Below are 25,544 nucleotides of genomic sequence, written 5' to 3' on the forward strand. Positions count from 1 at the left end.
TCAATGTTGGTCGACGTGGCGCCGTTCCGTCTCGAAACACAATATTGAAGTGGGTAAAAAACTTCAGGACAACTGGATCTGTGAGGCCGGGAGCAGCTCGGGGAGGTGATCGAACCGTTAGGACCCGGGAAAACATCGAAAGGGTTCGACGAGCTGTGGAGGCCAGCCCTCGTCGGTCAGCGGTACGGCACGCTCACGCTCTACAGATGTCAGACAGATCAGTTCGTCGAATTTTGCACTTGGACCTTCATTATCACGCGTACAAAATGATGGTGGGTCAAGAACTGCAGCAGAATGATTTCGTACGGCGGTTTACGTTCGCAGAAAGAATGCTGGAACTGCTGAGGGATGCTGCTGTGCTGAGAAATGCTGGAACTTTTCCGCGCGTCTGCAAGAATGCTTGGACAAGAACGGCCGCCATTTAGATGATGTCATTTTTCAAACATGAATTACATTTTTTTAAATGTCTTTGTTGCAGTGTATTACATGGCATTATATATGTAGTCTTTAAAAAAAATAAAAATTGAAATTCAACTAAAAATAACTGTGTATGAGTTTTCTGAAAATCGTCACACCTCCCTGACGGACCCTGTATGTATGTATGTATGTATGTATGTATGTATGTATGTATGTATGTATGTATGTATATATATATATATATATATATATATTGCTACGGTTTTGAGATTTGCACATTGAAGTCATTAAAGGTTAAAGGTTTTCCCCCCCCCATAGTTAGTCACACGAGCAATATATAGGCCCATTTGTAGTATAGTTATGTCTTAGTATGTGTAAGAATAGGCCATTTCCCCTCTTGGTGCCTGCGTTGTGTAAAGACAGGAGAGTAGGCCATACATTCATTTTGCGTCCACCCTCCAATTCTACCTCTATGGGCGTAATCCATCCCGCGCCCCATTTGACTGTCCACTAGCCGAGTAACACGAGGTAGGCCTAAAAAGGTGGGGGCGGCGATGAGGTCGGGAGCGGCAGAGGCGATGATGGTAAGAGCCACCAGCCAATCAGAGCTCTAGCGGCATGGCGTGAGAGGGCGTGGTGAAGCGCGTCTGGTGAGTTCCAGAAGGTTCGCGGGGCGGGTCTATATAAGCCCATACGAAAAGCCCTCGAGTGGACTTGCAGAGAGGGAGCTTGATAAGAGGACAGGGCTCGCGTGCACACGGCAGTGGCAGAGGACTTACAAGCAGGACTTGCAGAGGATAAGCGCGCTGTAAAGGAGGACTTGCACCAGTGGCGCGATAGGACTTACAAGAAGGACTTGTTTGAGGACTTGCGAAGAGAAAGAGAAAGAGAAAGAGAAAGTCGGGGTTGGGCACTCCTGTAGTCGGGGTTGCTGATGCTTCATCGAGAATCCATCTGCTGATGCTTCAACCGTGCAATCAACATCACAGAGGCACCACTCTCCTTGCAAGCAGAAATCTGCAGATGCTGATCCTGTCAAATTTCCACCTGATGAATGCATTTTTTTTTTGAGAAGAATGAAATCAAGGTGAATGGCAAGACTCAGAGGCCAACTCGCAGCTTTACAGCCTGGAAGAAGGAGTCAGGATGGAAGAAAATCGAACCTATGGCAGAAGCTCTCGGAAAAAGCCGTCTGTACCGTAAAGTCAAGGGCATGGATCTCTTTGCAGCTGAGGCCCGCCACCATGATTTTTGTTACCACCCCTTCTTTTGTGACTACCACAATAATAAACAGAAGCTGGAGAAGAAGAATGAGTCTGACACTGAGCAAGCTCGGAAGACTGCTGCTCACAACGCAGCATATAATGTCGTGAAGGAGCTGCTGAAGACCCAGGTCATACACAACCAACAGGTCCTGCCCCTCAATACTGTTCATGATCGCTACGTCATTGAGCTCGATGTGTAAGGAGTGCCCAACCCCAACTACAGGTCTATAAAGCTCATGGAAAGCCTTGAGAAGGACGAGGAACTAGGTGAACACCTTTCCTTCTCAAAAGTGATTCTCAAGGAGCAAGGTTTCTTCTCATTCTGGCTAGTATACAGCGCTAGCATCACCCTAGCTGATGCGATAGCATGTGCCTATGAGTTGGGGACAGCCGATCAGTTGAAGGACAGTGCTCTGTACTTGTGGCAGGTGATCCAAAAGGCTTTCGAGGGATCTAATTCAAACTTGGTACAGATATGTATAATGATGTAAAGATTAACTGATCAAATTTTGGCCTCCCAAGGTCAAAGGTCAGTGGTCATGTCAGGTAAGAATGTGAGAACTTGTGAACAGCTGAAGGGGTTTAAATTAAAACTTCGTGCAGGTATGTATAATGACGTAAAGATTAACTGATTCGATTTTGGGGTCAAGAGGTCAAAGGTCAGAGGTCATGTCAGGTAAAAATGTGATAACTTGAGAACAGCTGTATGAATTTAAAGCAAACTTGGTACAAGTATTTTAATGATGTAATAATGTGGGCGGAGGCATATCGGTCGACGTCGTGACATCGAAGAGTGTCGTTCCCGTTACACTTACACTCAATCTCACACACATGCACAGACACCTTGTTTTCCTCTTCTCCATTAAGAACTTCCTCAGTTTTATACCTTTGGCCTCTATACTCCCTCAACCCCACCACGCATGTAACATTACATCATACTAAAATACGCAATTTGGTGTCTGTTTGTCTGACCGCGATACATTCGGTAGTTAATTATCCAATATCAATCAAACATGACAGGACCAGCCATCAAAAAAATAACATCATCAAAAACAAGAACAAAGACTTATGATGGCAAAAAAGACCAAAGAGAGAGATGATGCTTACACTGGGAGCTGGGTGGGGTAGGAAGAAGGTGATGGTTGCCAATCCAAGATTTTCAAGCAAGAATGCATGAGGTGGCATTGGAAGGACTGAGGAGTTACGGAAGGTTGTTGTTGCATCGACCTGTGTTGCGAGTTGAGGAAACAAAACAAGGCATCAAAACGGTCGTTCATTTTCCATTTCTTATTCCAACCCTTCTGAGATAGTCCTCCCAACCCTTTCAGAATGAAATCACCCAGAAATGAAATAGACGAGGTTGCATCAGCAAAATGCAGCAAACAAGAGTCCCACATTGTACTGTATAATGAGAGCTATAAACTTGTGAAAAAACACTTAATCCTCATTGTAATTGCAGCAATTACATTTTGGGTTTATTAATATTTGTTACATTACATTGGGAATTATTTTGGGTGTTATGGCATTTGCCGGACAAGGCATAACTACCCGAGCAATTTTAACACTTTGCTTCAAGTTTGGTCCTTTTGTTGCCAGCGCGTTTGAGGAGCATTTCCATTTCAATGGCTTTGGTGTTGGAGTCATTCGATTGGTCTTTAGCCTCGCTCTATCTGCCCTGGCCCATCCTCCAAGCATTTTAATGATTGGTAATACTCCTTTGAAAGGTGTGCCTGTGCGTTACATTTCCTCAATCCAAGTCAAATGTTCCATGCTTCCAATGACAACCCCATCGGTTTGTGCATTATGACTTGCACCACCGCCTTCCCTCCATCGCCGAGGTCAAATTCCACAACACGACACATTATCACAGCCTGCCTGAGATTTCCCCTAAAAGCTCACAGCCAATACCCTTACCTGTCGCTCTCAAATATTGCTTTACACAATCTTTTTTGTAGGTGCTTTATAAAAGAGCAAACCGATATGAGCAGTTACTGCTTGGTCATTTATATGGGGTGAGGATGATCATGGATGGTTGAGGAAATTTGCACATCATAAACCAAAATCTGCATGCATTGTGCAAATGGCAAAAATGTTAACTCCTGGAAATCGGGATTGTCCTGCAAAAAAACAAAAAAAAAAACTCCTCTGGAATAACTAAGGCCGATGTAATTAACTCTCATTCCTCTGATTCATTTTCAATTACATCATCAGCTTCAACATCTACACATATAATTTTGGTCAACTGCAGGCAATAAGCACAGGACATCAAATGCATGGTTAAGTGGCAATGCCCACGGAGGCAATCAGTGTTGATGGCGTATACGTTCAAAAATACCTGCCCTGGACATACGCTGGAAAGAAGATGAATCCTGTGGCCTGGCTCATGATAGTTCAACCTCTACACCATGAGAAATCAAATACATTGCTTCGTGCCCTACACCATCCATCTCCTGCCATCTCAGCTTCTCAGGTCGATCAAGATATGATGAGTGATGCCGAGAGTGCCAGAAAGCCCTTTTTTTTGGTGGTGACAGATTCAGAAATACTTCAGTCATGACTTGCTTTGCACACCCTGCTTCGGGATGGTCGTTTTTTTGACGTCTTTTTTCAACAGAGAACCAGAACTAAACACGCCAGCTGTAAGTTATAATAAATTCTGCATTAGCACCTTTTACAAGTTTAATGGTGGTTTTTTACAAAGGGAGTCCGGGGGGAGGGGAGGGGACACCGATCCAACCAAAATATTCTAGTTTTAGTTTTCTGAAATTTGTCGAATTTGTTTCTCACTTGGATGTTGTGGGTTACGATGTGCAAATAAAGGTGCAAAAGTCTCATTCATTGCAGTTTAATTCCAGGCTATAAGGCAACAAAAGGTGAAAATTTTGAAAGGGGGTGCAGACTTTTTGTAGACACTGTATATCAGTATAATTTTTCATGAATCACAAGGATATTAGTAGACGAAGAACAAACAAGTCGCATGTAGGATTATAATCTGGGGTTCCCTGCTTCACGAGCCAGGAGTTCCAGATGGAGACATGAACAGGTTTAAAGTACGTATGAAAAGAGATGTGAAGAAACCACAACCACACCACCCACCCCTCCATAAAAGAGCATGACGATGGCATATGTAAATACCAAATGAAATATCGATATTATTAACCCTTTGAGTACGGATGACGTCCAGTGCCGCAACACGCGAAAAAGTTTTGTGTTCAGATGACGTTACTACACGTCATCGACTATATCACTATACCAATAAACAAGTCAGGAGACGACGATGGTACACGAGCTCATTCGGACTATCAAGTCGATCGTCACGATGGTCACGATCATCGACGATTGATGCATCAAATCGGGACCATAATCAGTTATGAAGTTAGTTAGCTACACAATACCGAAAATTCGGTTTGATTCCGACAACTTTGAAACTTTGACCTTTGTGACCTTGAAAGGTCAAAGGTCGAAGATTCAGAAATTTGTTGGAAAACTTGTATTTCATGATGTATGTGATAATATAAGATCATGTATGACATTTCACCCTATCAGAAAGCGAACAATGTAATAAAACCATCAAAAATCGACTTTTCTAAATTTCGTGACCTTGTGACCTTGACCTTGGGGCGAAAATGAAAAATCGAGCTCCGTGGTGCTAGACACGTGACATTGGCCTAACCAAATACCGAAACCCCTGTCAGATTCCACCAACTCCCTCGGAGAAGATGTAGCTTGAACTCGATTAACCCCAAAAAGACATCTTTGTCGGGCGTGGCTCCGCCCACAATGGGCGCAATACGCCCACTCTCGGCAGGACACAACTAGATCATGATATCAACCTCCCACCCAAGTTTCATCAAGATCGGATGATATCATCGGGTAGTTATGCTGCGGACAGACAGACAGACAGACAGACGCACACCCGACGAATATAGTGGTCAGTTGATAACTCGTGAACCAATAGATCGTCAGTACGTGGTTGCATTCCCGTACCAAAATGCCAAATTAATCCCGTACCGGAGGTATTTTTATCAAAAAACAAATCCCGTACTCAAAGGGTTAAAACTTATTACTTTCAATCAAATGGACCTTGTTTTTTAGCATTTCAAAATATCCTCGTCACCTAAAAGAATGAAAGAAAGTGGTTGCAGCCTTTACAGACATTGTGTGTTTAACAAATGTATTCTCTTCACAGGATATCCCCAAGCTTCCTCACTGGCTTCACTTTGCATCACCTTACAAGTCCAACTCATATATCCACTTTCCATCCATCTGAGTTTGGCGTTTCTTGTGGTTATGCAAAATTTCCATAATGCTGGATGGATACAGGTGCTGGGCCTCTCTCCACAAAGCATAACATCACAGCAAAGTCCTTACAAGAGGCAGCAGGCATCATCCAATTAGTCAGCTTTCCGACTCAAATTGCACCCAATGGGCCAGCCAAGTTTGCTTTAAGGATGTGCTAATGATAAACCCTCCTTGTGAGATCCTTTCCTCCTCCATCTCCCTTGCTGTCTTCCATGAATCTTCCAAATGCTGGAAAGTGTGGCATTTCAGTTGGTCTGGGGATGTGTTCTGCTCTTTCTCACACTTGTCCGTCAAGGCTCTCAACTTCTCGCCGCATCAATGGCACTTAGAATTTCTTTCACATCCACGTTCTTCCTCTCTCAAGCATCATTTCACTCCCACCAGTGAGCAGCTTTCCCTTGCCCTCTGTGGTACAATGTACATAGTCATGTGGAGAAGCTGCCACAGTAAAACATTTCACCTTGTTAGCCTGCGTATCGAATCCCGGGGACACAGGTTTCAAGACATTATGTTTGGATCCAAAGTCAAGGTCTCTGAATCACCTCTCATTTGGTCATCTTCTGTCCCTCCCACGGGCTGCTTGACAGGCTGTGTGAGCTTTACAGTCACTAATAGGAAGTCCTTATCGAACCTTGACACTTGTTATAGAGCCTGATGCCATCAACGCACATAGTTATTCTCCTTGGGTCATCTGCCCTCTGCATGGAAGGAAGCAAACATCAAGCGACCGACTGAATTACAGACGAGGCAGTCTACTTCTCACTATCACTGACGTTATGGAATCTATAATTGCATCTAATCTAAGTACTCATTTTCAAACACAGTATTCCCACTTACATGGTGGCCTGAAAGTCACTTTACCCCTGCTAAATTTCTCACACTGTCCCTTCCCCAAGATGTCGTGCTTGACACTATCCCGATTGTACCGTCTCGAGGAAAAGTGTTGTTTTCGGATGAATGTGCCATCTGTCAAAGGTCACGGGCACGGAATGTGGTGTTCTGGCCAAAGACGAATCCACATTTCACATTGGAATTGGAGCATCATTCTCGACACGTGATGATATGGGCAGGAATGACTTCAAGACATTTATTTGGTCCCTATTTTCTGATGGACCAGTAATAGATGGAGCTTACGAGCATACGTTAAGGAACTGTCTAGTACCACGACTTGTTGCTGCAGGAATAGCTGAAAATGTCTGCTTTTAGCAAGACGGTGCACCCGCTCGTTTTGCGTTGCATGTTCAGGACCGACTCCATGAAACGTCACTCAACGATAGATTGGACGTGGATCACCGACATCACCAGCTCCTCTACTGTGGTCACCACATAGTCTGGATCTAACGACTCCAGACTTAACTCCATGTGGGGCTTCATCAAGGAGAAAGTGTTGACAAAGTGGTACAAGACGATCGAAGAATTGCGCGCTGCAGTCATGGTCCTTTCACACAGGTGACTCCACAAATACTCCGCAAGATGTCGAAGAGGACTTGGTGACAAATTGAGTGGTGCAAGGAGAACGATGGACCACATACAGTTACAATGACTGATTAGTTATTGTAAGTACTGCACAATAAAACCTGTATATTAAGAGTTTAACAATGAATGCTCTCCTGGGGAGGGGTAAATTGACTTTCAGGCCACCTTGTACAACAACCATTTTGGCTTTTATCCAGTCGACTCTTCACAAGCTGTTGATGCTGCCCCAGTATTCTAACTGCAAACAGGAAGGAAAGGTCCCAGCTAATTTGCACACTTAAAATGGTGCCCAGCTCTGCTCAACTTCCTCCATCCACACAAATAGTGCATCACTTGATGGTGTATTTTCATCCATGCTCAGGCCAGCTAGGCTCGTGGTCGAACTGGTATTCTCGGACCTATTCTGTCCTTAAGATATACACAAAGTTTAATGTTTCTTAAGGCCGATTTAGGATTTACGCAGGTCACTTCATGATACTGTCTGACAACACTACTTCTCTTGTAGAGATGGGTTGGGAAGTACTAAATCATCCCACATTAGACCGGACTCCGCACTCGTGATGCTCATCGCTTTGGACCACTCAAAGAACGTCTTAGTGGCATTAAGCTTCCAAATGATGAAGACAATAAATCATGTGACCGGAAGTGGTTATGTACCCCTCTGAAAAGTTTATAGGCACATTACGTCAAGGTGCTAGCTATCAAATCGATGGTACAGTGTTTACGTGTGCACCGAGGGAACATGTTAAGAACTAGGTGAAGTTCCATCAACCTCCATGTACTCAGGATTTCCTGGCATAACAAGTCCACATCAACTTTGAACTACCCTCATGGATGAAACCTCAGCTTGGGAATGCACAGGTAAGCCCATTGTTAATCCAGGAAAAACCCATGTTTACTTGAGCTCTTGTTCAAGCAAGACAGCTTCTTCAACACTCCATTATACTTTAATGGCCAGTCACTCTCAGAGGCGCAGTCTCCAGAATTCCTATCTTACCAACTGGCGGAACTTATCTTTGGCTGCTATAAAGCCAAAGTAGAACGCGGAGGCAGATGTCACCTCAGCATTGTCTACCATGCCAAACATTTTCTAAGCCGATGAAAACCTTCATCAACATTTCAACATCAACAGAGGCCTCCATCCACCTGGATAGCTAAAGGACATCAATGAAGCCAATCCGCAGGAGATAAATGACATTGCTGACAAGAAGGTCCACTATCATTGGTCTATTTTTCCCTCATGGCAGAAGGAATGCAGCTTTTCAGTCCTCAATCACATTCTTTTTCTGCTCTCGCTAGTACCCCTTTATGCCCTCATACCTCTTTTGACTCACAGGGGTTTACCAGCACACCCACACACTTCCAGTAAGAAATTCCTTGTTTCCCTCTCCAAGTCTAACCTTGTTGCGCATTTCACTACTTTATCCCCCTTTTCCCTCGCTTGTGTAATCACTAAACTGAGTGATATTTTTGTGTTCTTCCCTCCAGTTCTGCAAGACAGAAATCCGATGCTCACTTTCCTCCCCATACTCACTTATGATCTATTTTTCCTCTTCACTAAACAAGAATTGCAGCTCAACTAATCGTGTGTGTGTGTGTGTGTGTGTGTGTGTGTGTGTGTGTGTGTGTGTGTGTGTGTGTGTGTGTGTGTGTGTGTGTCCGTCTGCTCATGTGCAGACGCTCGTGTGCCCGTCTGCTCTTGTGCCGTCTGCGCGTGTGCCCGTCTGCGCATGTGCCCGTCTGCGCGTGTGCCCGTCTGCACGTGTGCCCGTCTGCACGTGTGCCCGTCTGCGCGTGTGACCGTCTGCGCGTGTGACCGTCTGCGCGTGTGACCGTCTGTGCGTCTGCCCGTGTGCCCGTCTGCGCGTGTGCCCGTCTGCGCAAGTGCCCATCTGCGCGCATGCCCGTCTGCATGTGTGCCCGTCTGCGTGTGTGCCCATCTGCGCATGTGCCCGTCTGCACGTGTGCCCGTCTGCGCGTGTGCCCGTCTGTGCGTGTGCCCATCTGTGCGTGTGCCCGTCTGCACGTGTGCCCGTGCGTCCGTCTGTGAGTACGTCGGCCTGCTTGGGTGCCTGTCTGTGTGTGGGCCCATCTGCGCATGTGCCCGTCTGCTCGTGTGCCGTCTGCTCGTGTGCCGTCTGCGCGTGTGCCCGTCTGCGCGTGTGCCCGTCTGCACGTATGCCCGCCTGCGCGTGTGCCCGTTTGTGCACGTGCCCGTCTGCGCATGTGCCCATCTGCGCGTGTGCGCGTGTGCCTGTGCGTCGGTCTATGAGTGTCGGCCTGCTTGGGTGCCTGTCTGTGCGTGTGCCCGTCTGCACGTGTGCCCATCTGCCCGTGTCCATCTGCACATGTGCCCATCTGCGCGTGTGCCCGTCTGCACGTGTGCCTGTCTGCGTGTGTGCCTGTCTGCGCATGTACCTGCCTGCATGTGTGCCAGCCTGCACATGCGCCCGTCTATGAGTGTGTCGGACTGCAAGTGTGTCGGCCTGTGCGTCTGCTGGACTGCGAGTGCGCTGGTCTGCAACTGTGTCATTGGTTGTTATCTCCAAACCTGGGTTGGTTTCAGAAGGTGGAACAGAGTGTGTGTGTGTGTGTGTGTGTTTGTTATAATTGTGCGGAACAGCAATGAAAAAACGAGGTGTATGTGTGCCCCTTATCTATCTGTTTCTTTCTCTCTTTCACTTCGTCAAGGTGATACCGCTTGCCATCCACCTTTTCCATGAGTCCTGATTGTTGTATAAAGGGTATAAAAAGAGTGGGAATCCTTTTGAGTATCCTGTTTACGCAAAACAAGCTGATTATCAAAACGCAAAGGTCACAAGAATGTAAGAAGCAAAATTAATCCCTGTGCTTGTGATTTATACATGAAGCCACCGAGTGATGGCCGAGCTCGAGCGGCACCAACGTCAGTGTCATTCCGGCAAATGAAAGCTACCTGATGATCTTTTTCTTTTGTCCCTGGACTGACGGATATTCAATTACCTGTACATTTCACAAACAATGACATTCAGACACAATTTACAAAGCAACATTAAACAATATTCAAACCTGTGCTCGCTAACTCGAAGAACCCCTTGGCTATTTTAAAAGCCCATTACATCCAGACATGCAAAAGACTTACAGCTCGTGTTTAAAGTGATGTGCAAAGTATGAATATATGTAAAAGGTGAAATACAATCAACGAAAAAGAAAAACGATAAGAACGTGGATTTTACGTGAGGTTTAGTTACAATATCCAAAACCAAACAGAAACCAATTGTATGATGCAAATGTTTCTCAAAAAAAAGGAAAATGGATTAATCAGATTGGCAGCGACGAGGCCTCCGCGAAGGGACAAAAATCCTTTGTTTCCCCACCACCTGTTCAGGCACTCGTTTTAATATTCCCCTCGAGCGCAGGTGCGAGCAAAGGTAGAGGGCAGCCCGACCGCAAAAGGTAAAGAGCAATTGTCCTTGGCAAGAGTCTCAAATTCGACAACGGCACCGATGGGGTATTTCATTCGGAACACCACAACGCAACCACAATTAATGCAACGGCACTGTCTGTCCGATGACATTTTACATCTGGAGAGATTGTCATCCCTTGCTTCTTGAACAAAATATTGGATTTTTGCTCGTTTCCAAGGTACCCAATTGAGTTCCCAAACCACGAAACTTGATTCGATGAAATGAACATTTTCGAGGGAACAGAGGGAATTATTGCAATTCAAAACACAAGGGTTTAAACTGCAAGCTCGAGTTGCTGCAAGCTTTTATTTATTTACGTTGGCATCACAACTTTTATTCCGCGATGTGTAATAATAACTTGCCAATCGGATGTTGGAAATCATTACAGATTACCAGGAGCTACAACAATGTGCAAGTCAAGTACACAACAACAACAACAACAACAACAACAACACCTCAAACGGTACTCAGTAGTGCGCATACCTCCGCCAGGATGAACAGTTTACACTTTGTATTTAAAAAATTTTTTGTATACAAGATCGAGGCTCGTGTAAGAGCGAACATTAATCACAAAAAAACAAACGCACACATAAAACATATAATAAAGGGAGCAGGAGACAAGATGGGGAGAGAGAGGGAAGCACACAAGTACAGCAGAGAACAGGGACATTGGGAGATCTGTGGGAGGGAGAGGGTTTGTGGGAAGGAGGCATGGGAATGGGGGGGGGGGGGGTGGGGGGTGAGAGAGGTATAAAACACATGGACACTGCTCGGACTTCTAGGAAAGAAGTTGGTATTTCAAAAAAGTGGATCTGGGATGAATTAACAGGGCTAGAAAAGATCAAGGTTTTGGATGGGGAAAAATAAGAGATGGTGGTGAACAGCTGATTTAAATACCTGGAGGGAGGAGTGGGATTGAAGAGAGTGAGGGAGTTTGTTGCAGAGGCGAGAGAAAAAAGGAATGAAAGAGTGAAGGATGTATAGAGAGTCTTGATTTTGGCAGTTTCACCAGAAGAGGGTTGCTGGCAGATCTTGTGCGACATGTCGGAATAATAATTGTATCCCAATAACATGACAGATCTGCATCTGCATCTTAAAAATCTAATCAGCTTGTTCTTGGCACCAAAGTAACTCATCCACATCGTTTTGTCATAACTCGTCCACGACTTTTTGATATATCGTGCTAAATTTAGTTTCTGCCCCGAAATCTCAATGGTGAAAAATCACTTAAAAATTATTGCATGCGGATACAGATATTCACCAAAATTGAATAAATTAATCTTCGTCACACCCCCTACCTGTCCACCAAGTTTCATCCGAATCTGTCCATATTTTTTTTGAGATAGCCTGCTCACAGACAGACAAACAAACAGACGGGGTGAAAACACAACATCTGTCCACCTTCAGTGGCGGAGGTAATAATAATCATAATAATAATAATAATAATAATAATAATGTGGGTCTGTGTGTTTAAGATGTCTCAATAAGATATTGTGCACGAGAATGAACAAAATATAAATGGGAAAGCAGGCCAAATAATCGGCAACAAGATAATAACGCATTAAATTATATTGGCGATGACCGAGTCACTTTGAAGGAAAAGCAAATAATATCTGATGCAATATATAATGTTCATTCAGGGCCACAATTATTTCCACGTTCACGTCCAATTGACTGGGGGATAAAAGTTTTGGCCAAGTCTTTCACGGCCTGCTAAGCAGGCCGGACGTTCGACTGCAGGTGGAAGGAATTTGTAATTTGTTCTGGGTGCCGGCAATAGCACGCCTACTCTTCGCGAAAGACACCGTGGGATCTTTAACAGTCGCTAACTAATGCCAGTGGACAGGACGCAAAGTTTAAAGTCCATCCAAGGGACGGCGCGCACACATCGACGCCTCTCCCTGCATGCAAAACATCAAGATGGCAGTTTAGAGTTTGGTCGAGATGCAAACCCAGGCTGGACAGCTCAAAAGGAAGTATGCACGCCACTCGGTTATCTTGCAAGCCTTAAGAAAATAAACAAAAATAATAAAAAAAACATTGGAAGAAAATAGGAACAATGCCGTTAGAAGTCTCAAGTTAGCTGTACAATGGCCGTTTAAGAATTGATTCATTTAGTTTGTTCAATGTTTACCTGTGACATGTTGCAGGTCTACAAGAGCTTTGCATTGTTATTGCTGTTGTTGGGTTTTTGTTTGGGGTCGATTTTTGAAATTTGCACCCATTGGTCGGCCAGCTGCCAGGCCACACCCACATCTGTTGCTTGACTCCACCCACCATAGCATCGAGCCAAACTGATATGGCCACCATCTTGGTTTTCTGGTGAGCCTAACATGAAGGCCTCTGCTGATTATACACTGCCTGGGTTTGTTGCGTCAGTTTTCCATTGGCTTTGTTTGGGGCGCGTGTTATTCACGATGAGGGACCCCAAAAAGTCGAATCATATGCCGAATAATAGTGAGGTTAATTTAATCAAGCCTGTCAGAATGCATGGTCATCAAGCGTTATGTTATACTAGTACCCGACTGCAAAGCCGCAATGAGCCGGCGAAGCCAAAGCCCTCTTGCCACTATTTTACCCATCATTCTGGCATCAGTAGGTTAGGTAGTTGGTAGTAGGTAGGTGTAGTAGGTACCGTACCGAGTTCAAAATGACACCATTTGCATTCTGGACGAGATTAAAGTTTATAAAATTTCCTTCTTGATTAATTCGGTGAATTCCGTCTCAACTTCGGATATTTCCGGCCGTGAAAAACTACCCCCTACGGCCGCGAGATTTCTAAAAAAGAATTCTTCGTCAATTTTAGAATATTTGACGCCGTTTTCAGGCTCCGAAACGTGGTAATAAGCTTTTTTGAAATATTTTTTCAAATGCTCGAATCTCATTGGTTCCGGTGTTTGGTGACGATTTTCGTTGAAGATAACCAGGCCCGTGCGGGCCGAGGTTGGTCTTAAAGTATTTTAATTACAAATTAGAGGTGCATAAGATGGTGAATCAAAAAAAGACAGGTGAAACAAACTCCGATTGAACTTTTTTCAATTTGTTATGCATACTTCCGCATCCGCAAGATGGCGGCCTCCATTGAGCGATTTTGTGCGTCAAAGCTTTGAAATTCTCAAGGGATCCAGCAAAATCTGGCTTTTCAACATAATACGTACGCGTTCATTCACAACACCGGCTTTGCCGGCTACAAATTACTAAAAAATAGTGTTATGTCATTTTGAATGCCCGTCTTGGGGTTAAGCAATCCTATTGGGGTTATTGGGGTTAAGCAATCTGCGACCGTTTGACGAATCAGCTCATTCCCATATAACCATGGGAAGGGTGACATGGCTAAGAGATGTTGAGTTAATTATTTAATACGTCATTAAATGTGTGTTTCCCAATTGCGCTGTTCATCTGTTAAGTGTTTAAAATTCGCGTTTCCCAATCGGCCTGTTACTGGATTTTGTCGCAGTTTGTGACCACAGTGCTGCCATTCTTGTTTATTTTACTCTTTTGTACGTCTCCTTTTAATATGAATTCAAAAGAGTACGTTGCGTTTGTAACTCCAAAACTCTTGTGACTTTTGGGTAGGCCTGCTTTGCACTCTCTTTCAAACAGAGGGCTTGTGGATTTGTCCATTTTGTACTTATGTCCTTGGAATTCACATTAAAGTACACCGACGTCAACCATCGTCATTCCCCTTCACGTGATTTATGTACAAACTCAACGATGAGCACAAGATAAATTGATGTAAAAATATAAATAAAAACCTGAACACGGTATCGTAGACAACAAACGAATACAAATGCTAATATTATTAAAGCAAATGTTCGAGGAAATATTTCGGTGGATATTAATAAAACTGAGGGTGGCTTCGAGGAAAAGAAATTTGCCTTAATTCGAATGTCAAAGTCTCTTGGCTATACGGAACACCTTTCAGTTGTTGCGGAGACGAAACAAGGCAACATCCAGTTGGACATCCAGCGGTGAATCGCTTTCGTTCAAATAGGGCGTTCATCTTCAGATGACAACATTGAGCTATAATTCCGAATGACTATAAATTAACAACAGAAGATAAGAAATGTTACCACATTCCACAAACTGCCCACAAGATGGCAGAACAGAAGAACAGACAAGATACGAGAAAGGTGAGAAACTGGCCACCTCTCCTCCGAGCCCCTTGCCCAAATCCCTACTTCATGAACAAGCACGAGTAACGTTGATTTGATTTTTGTTCACGAGTGTTAAAAAGGTTCTCAGACTGGCACAATCACAGCAGTCCAAGAAACACCAACTTTACACTTATTCTTTCAATAAATAATCAAACATGGCTTGTAAGGAAATATTTATTTAATTTTTATTACTAAGTATAGGACACTTTAATGTAAAAATAAAAACCCTTTGCATTTCTTGGACATTTTGAATGACTCACGTGTATACATTCCAATGGCTGCATGCACAGCTCACATAGTATCCCATTAAGTTCCACTGACTATAAAGAGCTGTGTCTACTAATGCATTATACAACCCATCATGGAAATCCCTGTACTACTTGATCACTTTTCCCTCGTATTGCACTCATGATATTTTGAATGTGCAGTAGCATGCCCAAGATGGTGATAACAATGAGGCATAAACTAGAGGTGGGGAAGAGGAAGCGAGAGATCTGTTCCAATTCAAATTCCCACCAAAGATGTCTTGCATTTTTTAAAATAATGGATGATTGTACTTAAAACATGAAGAAAATTGCCTGGCAAACGCATACTTGAAAGAATACGATGATAGATTCTGTCTGCAGGTTGAACCACAACCGTAGTTAGCTCGGCAAGGGTACGGCAATGCTATTGGTGCAGTTGCCCCTGTATAACATGGCAGGAATTCAGAACTGGGACAGGGTACCGCCACATATCAGCCTGAAGTGTACCACTGTTGATACACCGTCTTTTACACCACCCTATCGAACACATCACATGAGTTATTCATGCCTGTTGTCTGTATACTTTATGACGTCCTTAAAAACAACAAATTTCCTTGTTGGAAAGATTTTCAATTTTGTTTGATTGCAAGGCAGGCAGAGAGAAACAATCAACTTCCTCCTCTGTGCGCATGCGTGTGCTCGGGATGAGATTACATACAATTTGCCAAATTTGCAGACAAAGTACGACTAAACGGCAGGTTTGCATTCCAATTTGTGTTGTAGTGTTCAAAATCCAATTAAAATTAAGTGGTACCTCAATAGTCGACTAAGATCTGTATACAGAGTAAACCGATCGCCCAACCACGTGGAGGGGATGGGGGGGGGGGGGGCAGGGAGGGTTGGGGGATAGGGAAAGGGGAGAGACGTAATGAGGTCGGGTTCATTTTTCGGCAATTGAAAATTTTCTTCCTCTTTTACCATTGTCAGGAAGTGTTCTCGGCAACAACTGCATCTCTTTCAAATAGCAACAGCACGAACTGAAACATTGATCTGCATTAGCCAAGTCCTATCTCAAAATATCTTTTTTTCTTTTTTAACATCCTGAGAAGTCTGAAAAGGTAGAAATAACGATGACGTATTGTCCGTAGATTGTACATTGCAATAATCTTGCCTTTTGGATTTTAATCTTGGGAACAAATCACCTCTGAAAGAGAGTCGGCAGCCAGCTGCTGAAGGGAGGGTGATGCACGGGTAAGGAGGGAACCTTGTGGCCCAGCCAACGTGCCAATCCCAACATAAGCCACGGCATTACCCCCAAGGAGACCAGCGTGGGCCTGAGGTTTGTGGGAGATAGGTGGAAGGAATATTGGGAGAAGGGGGAGGGTGTAAGCTCAAGTGATTTACATTACATTGAAAGAGCAAATCTAAAGATTAAAGAAAAATTCAGACTAATTGTATATTGTCCACGAGTAATTGTCAACGACATTGCAGTGCATGTGAATTGGGTAGCACTTCGACAAATCCTCCAACCTCAATCCAGGATTCAGGCCCAGCTAAGCCCCAGGAGCAGAAGAGGAGCGAGCGGCGCGGACGCCAGCCCGAGCGACGCGCTGCGGATACAGCAAGTGCCAAAGTTGCCATGACAACTGCATCACTTGGCACATCACCATGAGAACCGGCCAGCAGCACAAAGCGATCTAGGCAGGTGAGGATTCAAAGACGAATAAGGTGGATTAAATGATATGGAGGTACAAATGGTACTTCAATCAATTAGGACAGTTTGCTGTGTGTATGTTTTTTTTAAAGCCTGCGGGCAAAGCTACTTGTAGAACATATAAAACAGATAGGGAGAGAGGGAGAGAGGGAGAGAGGGAGAGAGGGAGAGAGAGAGAGAGAGATAAAATAAATAGAAAATTGGATGAACAAAATGAAGGAAAATGCTGGACAATGGAAAGGGTAGATAGAGGGGGGCAGAGGAAGGGGGTGAGCAGGGTTATCATCAAAGAAGCCAAAAGTAGACCACAATAAAAGGAACTTAAATGCAAGAGGAAGGAATTCGGCCCAACAAACCTGCACAGTGCACAAAAATGACCAAGAGCATGCTAGGGGACAGAGCGAGTGTGCACAGAAAAATAACTGAGGCGAAGACAGAGAATGACCAGCACAGAGTACGTAATCAATAGTCTGTGGCGGGCAGAAGGGGTAATAATTCCGCGCACCAGTGGGTGGCGCGAGCGTCCAGGCGGGGACCGATGGCACATGCCCCGCCCTTCGACCGATCGGCCACGCCCGGGGACTAGGCGTGGCCTCGGCACATATATGCGGGCTCTAAGCTCAAGCCCACTCAGTGCTGCAGTTCGAGCTTTCGAAATAAAGACTCTTTTGTTTTAACAAACGCGTTGTGGCCTACCTCTTTGGCAAGCAAGTTGTGTGTGCGCAGCACCACACTTCACTGGTGACCCCGATTGGTTCAGCCGTTGCTGACCACCGAACGCGCCATGGCCACCAACGCCGTCGCAGTAAAACTCCCAGAGTTTTGGGAAGCACAGGCCGACATGTGGTTCGTGCAGGCCGAAGCGCAATTTCAGCTTCGAGGCATAACGGCGGACGAGACCCGTTACGACCACGTGGTCGCCGCCCTCGGGCCCGGCACTGCCGCCCGAGTCGTGTCCATCCTGCGGCACCCGCCGGTCGACCACAAGTACAAGGCGCTCAAACGTCTCATCGCCACGTTCGGCCTCGAGGAGATCGAACGGGCCGACCGCCTCCTGGACCTTCCCAAACTCGGCGACACACGACCATCCGTGCGGATGGATTTTATGCTGTCGCTGCTGGGTGACCAAGCCCCGGATTTCTTATTCCGGGGGCTTTTCCTACGCCAGATACCTCTACAGGTACGCCTCGCGCTGGCCGGTTCCAACATAAGGGAACCCCGCGCCCTGGCCGTAGAGGCCGACATGTTTTTCGCGGCTTGCGACACGCGGTCGAGTTACGGTGCTGCCGTCGTGGATCCCGGGGCAGAGGCTACAGTGTCCCTCGTGGCCGCTGCCGTGCCCCACCCACCACCACCGCCGCCGAGAACACCGCGGCCGCCGCAAGCCTGGTGCTATTTCCACGCCAGGTTCGGCCACAAGGCTAGGACGTGTCGCCCGCCATGCTCGTTTGACAAGTCGGGAAACGACCAGGCCGGCGCTCATTAGTGGCCTTGAGCGTCGGCCATTCCGGCAGCCTCCTGTTCATTATGGACACCTTGTCCGGGCGCCGTTTCCTCTGCGCAACAGGAGCGCAGGTAAGCATCATCCCGCCTCCACGTCTGACAAGCGAACCGCGGGCCGGGGGCCCCGCGTTGCTTGCCGCCAACGGTACACCCATCCGCACATTCGAGAAGCGCTGCCTCTCCCTGCGGTTTGGAGGGCAGCGCTTTCAATGGTCGTTCGTGACCGCCAGCGTGCCAATGGCATTGCTTGGTGCGGACTTCCTATGTGCGAATGGGTTGTTGGTCGACGTGAAGCGCAGACGGCTCGTCCAGGCCGAAACCTTTAGCTCGCTCGCTTGTTCGCTGAGCGGCTCACCGAGCGGCTTGCTGGAAGGTTCCGTCCCGGCGAGTTTAGTTTGCACACTTCCGGCAGCGGACGACTTTACCCGCCTCCTCACCAGTTTCCCGGCCCTCACGCGGCCCACCTTCTCAGCGGTGGCCGTTAAACACGGGGTGGAGCACCACATCCCCACGGTCTATGCCCGGGCACGCCGACTCGAGCCCATGAAGCTCGCCGTGGCAAAAGCAGTGTTCGCCACACTGGAGCGGCTGGGGATCGTACGGCGCTCCAACAGCGCTTGGGCTTCTCCGCTGCACATTGTGCCGAAGCCCGGCGGGGGATGGCGGTCGTGCGGGGACTACCGCCGGCTCAATGATGCCACCACCCCCGACCGCTACCTGGTCCCACACATTCAGGACTTTTCCACCCGGTTGGCCAACACCACTGTGTTTTCTAAGGTGGACCTCATCCGGGGCTACCATCAGGTCCCCGTCCAACCGGACGACGTCCCGAAGACGGCCGTCATCACCCCTTTCGGCCTCTTCGAATTCCTAAGGATGCCCTTCGGGTTGAAGAATGCGGCCCAGGCGTTCCAGCAGCTTATGGATAGCGTCTTGCGCGACTTACCTTTCCTGTTTGTCTACCTGGACGACATCCTAGTCGCGAGCGCGTCCGGGAGGAGCACCTGCTTCACCTCCACACGCTTTTCGAACGCCTGGGCCAGCATGGCCTAATCATCAACCCCGCCAAGTGCCGTTTCGGTGTCGCCACCATCGACTTCTTGGGGCACCGCATCACCGAGCACGGGGCCGTCCCTTTACAGGCCAAGGTGGAGGCGGTCAGGGATTTCCCGCGGCCCCGCACGACCAAGGGGCTCCAGGAGTTCCTGGGCATGGTAAACTTTTACCACCGCTTCGTGCCCCACGTCACCCGGCTCCTCCGCCCTTTGCACGAGGCCCTTTGGGGCAAGCCGGGCAAAGGTGACATCGCATGGTCGGAGCCGATGGCCGCGGCGTTCGCGGGCGCAAAGCTGGCTCTGGCCGACGCCACCATGCTGGCGCACCCGGCGCCCGATCGCCCTCACCACCGACGCGTCGGACTATGCGGTGGGCGCGGTGCACGAGCAATGGGTGCGTGGTGCTTGGCAACCGCTGGTGTTTTTTAGCCGGCAGCTTCGCCCGCACGAACGCCGGTACAGCACCTTCGACCGCGAGTTGATCGGGCTCCACCTGGCGGTCCGACACTTCCGCCACCTGCTGGAGGGCCGCCCGTTCACGGCCTTCGTTGACCACAAGCCCCTTGTGTTCGCGATGGCCAAGGTCGCCGAGCCATGGTCGGCACGGCAGCAGCACCACCTCTCTGCCGTGTCCGAGTACACGACGGACATCCGTCACGTGGCGGGTAAGGACAACCCGGTGGCGGATTGCCTTTCCCGGTCCGTCGTGCACGCGGTCCACCTCGGGGTCGACTATGCCCGGATGGCGGAGGCCCAGACCACCGACCCCGGTGTCCAGGCCTTGCGGACCGCGGTCCCGGGCCTCCGTGTCACCGAGGTGCTGTTCGACGCCACGGGCACGGCCCTCCTATGCGACGTCTCCCTCGGCCGGCCTCGCCCCATCGTGCCCGCTGGCTGGCGACGCCCAGTGTTCGACGCCATCCACGGCCTGTCCCACCCTGGCACGAAGGCATCCCAGAAACTCGTCGGGCCGAAGTTCGTCTGGCATGGCCTCAGGAAGGACGTCCGCAACTGGGCCAGGACGTGCCTCGCGTGCCAGCGCGCAAAGGTCCACTGCCACACCCAGGCACCGTTGGCCCCGTTTGCGGTGCCCGAGCGTCGGTTCGACCACGTGCACATCGACTTGGTGGGACTTCTGCCCCCCTCGCGAGGGTTCACCCACCTCCTCACCATGGTCGACCGCACCACATGGTGGCCGGAGGCCGTCCCATTGGCGGCGACGTCTGCGCCTGAGGTGGCGCAAGCCTTTATTGCCACTTGGGTTGCCCGGGTCGGTACCCCCTCGGACATCTCGTCCGACCACGGCCCCCAGTTCATCGCGGAACTCTGGGCCGCGGTGGCGCAAGGGCTCGGGGTGAAACTACACCGCACCACGGCCTATCACACCCAGGCCAATGGCCTGTGCGAGCGCTTTCATCGCTCCATGAAGGCCGCGCTGCGGGCCAGCCTCCGCGACGGCGGCTGGATCGACAGACTCCCCTGGGTCCTGCTGGGCCTCAGGACGGCGCCCAAGGACGACCTGCGCGCGTCCTCGGCGGAGCTGGTTTTCGGGCAACCACTGCGGGTACCGGGTGAATTTATCCCCGACTCCACGGCCCCTTGGTCCGCGGCGGAACAGCGCTCCGCCCTTCAGGAGACCGCCCGGAGGTTCGCCCCGGTGCCAACGGCACACCACGGTTGCCCGCCTTCCCACGTTGCCCCGGAGCTTTGCACGGCAAAGTACGTGTTCATCCGGCACGACGCCCACCGGGCACCGCTACGGCCCCAGTACGACAGGCCCTTCCGCGTGCTGGAGACCGGGGACAAATTTTTCACGGTCGACATCGGCGGTGCCCCGGATCGCATTTCCGTGGACCGCCTCAAGCCGGCCCACCTCGATCCGGACCACCCCCCGCCATCAGCTCTGCCTCCGCGTCGAGGCCGCCCCCCAGCGGTCGGACCCCCAGCACCCCCCAGCCCTGCACCAATCGCCAGGGGGCGTTTCGGCTGGGTCATCCGGCTTCCCCGCAAACTCACCCTTCAGGTGCGCGGGAATTCTGGGGGGGCGCGTGTGGCGGGCACAAGGGGTAATAATTCCGCGCACCAGTGGGTGGCGCGAGCGCCCAGGCGGGGACCGATGGCACATGCCCCGCCCTTCGACCGATCGGCCACGCCCGGGGAATAGGCGTGGCCTCGGCACATATATGCGGGCTCTAGGCTCGAGCCCGCTCAGTGCTGCAGTTTGAGCTTTCGAAATAAAGACTCTTTTGTTTTAACAAACGCGTTGTGGCCTACCTCTTTGGTAAGCAAGTTGTGTGTGCGCAGCACCACACTTCAAGTCACAGTAATGACTCGAGCAAAGTTATCCCAAGACCGCAGAGCAATGAAATGAAGAAAAAGAAACTTCTGAACATGTACGCCAAATCTAAGCCCATGTGAGGATTCAACACAATTCACGTTTGGTGGTGCTGAAGGAGCTGGGGCTCCCACGTCGATCGGAAGAATGGACGCGACAAAAAGCTGGAATTCATCCGAGTTGCTTTATTCAAACCAAACACTCAGGCACTCTGAAAAGCCCGTTTATCGGGCAGCAATATATATACATATTATCCCGGAGCGTTTGCCCAGGAAAGGCGAGAGGCGGCGTGGCCCAGCGTCCTGGCTGCGGCCTGGCAAGTTGAGGGCGAGCCTGCCCGGGCATGCCCGGGCATGCCCAGGCGTCCCGACCGAGGCCTGGCAAGTTGAGCGCGGGCCTGCCCGGGCGTCCTGGACGAGCCCGGCATGGTGATCGCTCCGCGTCCTTGATAGGTGCAAGGCGATTGTGAAAACCCAGCGGTAGCCGCTACACACGTCCCCCCAGAATCGACTTGCACCGGCAGGGTCAATTTGAGGGGGGTCCTGATGACCCGGCCGAAGCGACCCCTGGCGGGTCGTGGGAGGGGGTCCGGTGTGGTGGTGGGCGGTCGAGTGGGGGTCACCGTGGACGGGGGGCGGCCTCGCCGCGGCGGAAGGGCCACCTGTGGTGGGTGGTCGACGTCCACGTGCGCCGGCTTGAGGCGGTCCACCGCAATCCGGTCCGACCTGCCGCCGATGTCGATGACGAACGACTTGTCGTCCCGTCGCAGCACCCGGAAGGGCCCGTCGTACGGCGGCCGGAGTGGCCCCCGATGTGCGTCGTGACGCACAAAAACATACTCCGCTGTGCGAAGTGCTGGGGGGACGTAGGACTGGGGGTCACCGTTGTGGGATGTTGGCACGGGGGCAAACCGTCGGGCGGCCTCCTGGAGGTCCGAGCGCTGGTGAGCTGCGGACCAGGGACTGGTAGCGTCGGGCACGAATTCGCCCGGGACGCGTAGCGCCTGGCCATAGACAAGCTCGGCGGTGGATGCCTGGAGGTCCTCCTTGGGGGCCGTGCGGAGGCGCAAAAGGACCCACGGCAGCCGGTCGGCCCAACCGCCGTCTTGAAGGCCGGCCATGAGCGCGGCCTTCATGGAGCGGTGGAATCGCTCGCACAACCCGTTTGCTTGGGGGTGGTAGGCCGTAGTACGGTGGAGCTTGACCCCCAGGTTGCGGGCGACCGCGCCCCACAGCTCGGAGGTGAACTGTGGTCCGCGGTCTGACGAGATGTCCGCCGGTGCGCCGAAGCGGGCGACCCAGGTGGCGATGAAAGCCTGCGCCACGTCGGCGGTGGTGGTGGAGACGAGGGGAACGGCCTCCGGCCACCTGGTGGTCCTGTCCACCATGGTGAGCAGGTGTGTGAACCCCCGTGACGGGGGGAGGGGGCCCACCAGATCCACGTTGACGTGGTCGAAACGTCGTTCGGGCACGGTGAAAGGTGCCAGCGGGGCCTGGGTGTGTCGGTGGACCTTGGCCCGTTGGCAGGCCGTGCAGGTGCTGGTCCAATCGCGGACGTCCCGACGAAGGCCGTGCCAGACGAATCGCGCCGACACCAGCTTCTGGGAAGCTTTCCGGCCCGGGTGGGAAAGGCCGTGGAGGGAGGCGAAGATGCGGCGTTGCCAGGTGACGGGCACGATGGGGCGAGGCTGGCCTTGGGAGACGTCGCAGAGCAGGACAGTGTCCGCGAAGGGGATGTCGGCCAGGCGGAGGCCCGTGTCCGCCGCCCGGAGGGCTTGCACCGTGGTGTCGGTGGTTTGGTCCGCCGCCATAAGCGCAAAGTCCACGCCCAGGTGGACCGCGTTCGCGCTGGCCCGGGAAAGACAGTCGGCCACGGCGTTGTTTTTGCCGGCGACGTGCCGGATGTCCGTGGTAAACTCCGACACGGCGGAGAGGTGGCGCTGTTGGCGGGCCGACCACGGCTCCGTGACCTTGGCCATGGCGTAAACCAACGGCTTGTGGTCGACGAACGCCGTGAAAGGTCGGCCCTCCAGGAGGTGGCGGAAATGGCGGACGGCCAGGTGTAGACCGAGGAGCTCCCGGTCAAACGTGCTGTATTTGAGCTCGTTCGGCCGGAGCTGCCGGCTGAAAAAAGCGAGTGGCTGCCAAACCCCGTTCACCCATTGCTCATGTACGGCGCCCACCGCGTAGTCGGAGGCATCCGTGGTGAGGGCGATGGGAGCGTTGAGCACCGGGTGAGCGAGCAGTGTTGCGTCGGCGAGGGCCCGCTTTGAGCTTTGGAAGGCCGCATCCATTGCTGCGGACCAGGCGATGTCGTGCTTGGCCGGCTTGCCCCGGAGGGCTTCGTAGAGGGGCCGCATGAGTTGAGCAGCGCGGGGCACGAAGCGGTGATAAAAATTCACCATTCCCAGGAATTCCTGCAGGGCCTTTATGGTGCGGGGACGCGGGAACGTGGTGATGGCCTCGACCTTGGTTGGCAGCGGCACGGCCCCGTTCTTGGTGATGTGGTGGCCCAAAAAATCAACGGCCGTCGTGCCGAAGTGGCATTTGGCTGGGTTGACGATGAGGCCGTGCTCGCTGAGGCGCCTGAACAGTGTTCGGAGGTGGAGGAGGTGCTCGGCCCGGGACGTGCTGTCGACGAGGATGTCGTCCAGGTAAACGAAAAGGAACGGCAGGTCACGCAGCACGCCGTCCATCAAGCGCTGGAACGCCTGAGCCGCGTTCTTGAGACCAAACGGCATCCGCAAGAATTCGAATAAGCCGAACGGCGTGATGACTGCCGTTTTAGGGACGTCGGCCGCCCTGACAGGTACCTGGTGATATCCCCGTATGAGATCAATTTTCGAAAAAATGACCCGTCCCGCCAGACGGGCGGAGAAGTCTTGGATATGCGGGATCGGGTACCTGTCGGGGGTGGTAGCGTCATTGAGACGGCGGTAGTCGCCACACGGGCGCCATCCACCCCCCGGCTTTGGCACGATGTGCAGTGGCGAGGCCCACGCGCTATCGGAGCGCCGCACGATGCCGAGGTGCTCCAACGCGTCGAATTCGGCCTTCGCCACGGCGAGCTTGGCTGGGTCGAGGCGGCGGGCCCTGGCGTAGACCGGCGGACCCGTGGTTGGTATGTGGTGCTCGATCCCATGCCGTACTGCGACGGCCGAAAACGTCGGCCGCGTGAGGGCCGGGAACTCCGTGAGCAGGCGAGCAAACTCGTTCGCCGCCGGGACGGCGCATGCCAGCTCGGTCGGCGCGGAGCTGCTCAATGTGCATACCAGGGAGCTGAAGGTTTCGGCGTTGATTAAACGACGCCGTTGGACGTCCACCAGCAGTCCGTGTGCGCAGAGGAAGTCGGCGCCCAGCAGAGCCATGGGCACGTTTGCGGTTACAAACGTCCAAGCAAAGCGTTGGCCGCCGAAGCAGAGGGTGACGTTGCGCGGGCCGAAGGTGCGGATGGTCGATCCGTTGGCCGCAACCAAGGAGGGGCCGCAAACCGCGGATTGCCTGTCCTGGTCAGAGGCGGGTATGACGCTCAGTTGGGCGCCGGTGTCGCACAGGAAGCGCCGTCCGGACGCTTTATCCGTGATGAACAGTAAGTTGCCCGTGTGGCCGGCGCTCATGGCTGGTAATGAA

General features: G+C 50.8%; 1 protein-coding gene across 12 annotated transcripts in view; it reads right to left on the bottom strand.

Moving 5' to 3' along the window:
- The window catches only part of NAALADL2 (N-acetylated alpha-linked acidic dipeptidase like 2), a 466,559-nt gene that overhangs the window by 64,146 nt on the left and 376,869 nt on the right, over positions 1-25,544 (bottom strand). For all 12 annotated transcript variants that reach the window (XM_068134602.2, XM_078767634.1, XM_078767636.1 and 9 more), the window contains 3 exons: positions 16,839-17,005; positions 16,511-16,642; positions 2,790-2,909 (listed from right to left, as the gene is read on the bottom strand). In XM_068134602.2, coding sequence (XP_067990703.2) covers positions 2,790-2,909; positions 16,511-16,642; positions 16,839-17,005 — 419 coding nt within the window. The remainder of the gene's footprint in view (positions 1-2,789; positions 2,910-16,510; positions 16,643-16,838; positions 17,006-25,544) is intronic.

The sequence above is a fragment of the Myxine glutinosa genome, chromosome 13, assembly GCF_964187855.1.
Source record: "Myxine glutinosa chromosome 13, kmMyxGlut1.1, whole genome shotgun sequence".
Lineage (NCBI taxonomy): Eukaryota > Metazoa > Chordata > Myxini > Myxiniformes > Myxinidae > Myxine > Myxine glutinosa.